Source organism: Kickxella alabastrina (assembly GCF_025024165.1).
Source record: "Kickxella alabastrina strain RSA 675 chromosome Unknown BX661scaffold_18, whole genome shotgun sequence".
In the NCBI taxonomy this organism is placed as follows: Eukaryota; Fungi; Kickxellomycota; class Kickxellomycetes; order Kickxellales; family Kickxellaceae; genus Kickxella; species Kickxella alabastrina.
Window position 1 is genome coordinate 450,169 of NW_026251489.1, and position 2,393 is coordinate 452,561.

Here is a 2,393-nt window from a genome sequence, read left to right on the forward strand (position 1 = left end):
CGCAAGTCGGAAGGAGGTATGACCGGTTCGGCGGGCGAGGACGACAGTGGGAAGAGCACAAAGGGCCGTAGGAACTCTAAGAAGACAACTGCTAGCAAGACTGCCGGTGGGACTAACATTACCCGGAGAAAAAAGTCCAGGTCGTCCTTGACTTCTGGCCCAGCTGGTCTGTTTGAGCAAATCGCATCGGCCTCATCGACTATTACTGCCGAGGCCGTGTGCGCGCTACTCGAAGAAGGCGGAAGTAGCAGTGGTCAGTCCTCAACAAAGCACACACAGGGCTCTTTGGGCAGGTCGCGCAAGAAGCCGGTGCTGGTGTCGGGCTCGGCTCTGTGCGGCGCCGTCGCGCCAGGCTCCACAAGTCGTCCAACTCGAGTATGAACGGGTCATCGGACTCGGCAGTCGACGCAGGAGCTGCAGACACATTGACAGCCTCTCCAGTGACGAACTTGGATACCAAACTTGAGGGGGAGGCAATACGGGCGATGGCTGCAAAGCATTCGGACGCTGCCGTTGCTGTTTCTACGACCACTTTGGGACTCTCCGACAATTTGAAGTCTTTAGACTTGGAGCACGATTAGATATTTTTTTGCATTTTTCTTTTGCTGACGTCGATGTACTATTTTTTGTAATGCCAACTATTTGCACATTTAACGGGTGGAATATAACATCAAAACGCATTTTCTAATATCATATATTTTTGTGTACGCTAAACATGCAGCGTGATTTTAAAGGATTTGTTACTTTTTCAATAGCTTATAATGGACTTGGAAATACAAAATGTTGAAAATGTAGAACTATATAAGCTGTGTAACCAAGGTCTGCCGCTTAGACATGCAACGATATTTGCGTGTTTAGAAGGGCCTGCCAAAACCGAAAATGATGGGAGGCTTCACGGCCTTCGGCGGCCTGGGCGGATGGTTGTTGGCATTGGTGCTGATGAGGCCGCCGAAAATACTGACATTGACGCCGTTGCCCTGGTTAATATCGATATCAATAATTCCTGGAATTCTGAAGCCGACAGGCGTGGCAATAGTTGTGCCAGCAATGGCGGCGATGATTGCGATGATAAAAGTTGACCTCATTTAATAATGATGTGTATATGTGGGATAGATAATGATTTAGTTGGACAAAGGGATAAAATAAAAAAACTGAAAAGATGAGGGAAATGTGAACAGAAATAAACTTTGCTTTATATATACGTCCTTCCCGGTGGTTTCGGCAAATATACTTGTACGCAGTAACATATAACACAAGCTTGGAGCATCCGATGTTACCATTAATATATCGTATAAAAGTTGCAGAATAAATTGAATATTGCCGCGATTGAAAAATGGTAACGGTAAAATTTGCATAGTGGGAAGCAAACAGCACAAGAAAAGGATATAAATTAATATGCAAGTATAAAATTAAATGTACAGCCACGCATGCCATATTAATAATGACACCGAGCCTTGGGTATACATAAATAGTATAATTCAAACAAAATATAAAGAACTAAAAATAAAAAATAAAGTGCAGTCATGCAGCAAAGCTAACAACAGGTACCAAAAAACCACCACTCCAGCTTTCGGTACAAAAATCATATTATAGCTGAGGAACATCCGACACGTAAACAGTAACAATCTGGCTGTTGGCTACACACAAATACATGAGTGCCTATAATGAAGATGCGAGGGATAGGAAACCAAAATTTGCAGAAAGCAACTAAACATGCCTGATAATTACAGTGCCTCGCGGGGGTGGTAGTCTGGTTGAAGTAGAAATTGGAGTCGACGTTGGAGTTGGCGTTGAAGATATCGACAAAATTGATGTAGAAATTGACGACGGTAGAACCAACGCAGTGGACGATGAAGTAGTCGTGGTTGTAGTCGTGGATGAGTTGGTGCCAAAAATAACTGAGCTCACAAACCCGAAAATGCCATTATTTGCATGGGTAGTGCTGGTGCTAGAATTGGTGACAGGAGTGGTTAATAGGTTGTCAGAGTTTGGTGATGTTGGTGTGGGACCCGAAGATGAAATATTCGAAGATATTGTAGAGCTTTGAGATGAACTGGTGGACGGGCTTGTAATAGGGCTCAAAATAAAAGTTTGGCTGGTAGAGTCAATTATTGTTGATCCACCAGCACCCGACGTGTTGTTCGGATCCTTGGTTACGACTGGAGTGACATTAGTGCCAGGAGTCGTTGATCCACCAGCACCCGACGTGTTGGTCGGATCCTTGGTGACAACTGGAGTGACATTAGTGCCAGGAGTCGTTGATCCACCAGCACCCGACGTGTTGGTCGGATCCTTGGTTACGACTGGAGTGACGTTTGTTCCAGGAGTCGTTGATCCACCAGCGCCCGACGTGTTGGTCGGATCCTTGGTTACGACTGGAGTGACGTTTGTTC

The 2,393-nt window shown here is 45.3% G+C and overlaps 1 protein-coding gene across 1 annotated transcript; it reads left to right on the forward strand.

Annotated features, from left to right (window-relative positions):
- The first annotated feature begins 696 nt into the window (after positions 1-696).
- Positions 697-1,135, forward strand: BX661DRAFT_185614 (uncharacterized protein). The gene has a single exon (XM_051536830.1). It carries the CDS (start codon positions 762-764, stop codon positions 1,077-1,079), a length of 318 nt encoding a protein of 105 aa, XP_051390269.1. The 5' UTR covers positions 697-761; the 3' UTR covers positions 1,080-1,135.
- The last annotated feature ends 1,258 nt before the right edge of the window (positions 1,136-2,393 follow it).

What these genes read in the sequence shown, in the direction of transcription:
- BX661DRAFT_185614 (XM_051536830.1), top strand. Translation starts at nt 762, where the DNA reads ATGGACTTGGAAATACAAAATGTTGAAAATGTAGAACTATATAAGCTG.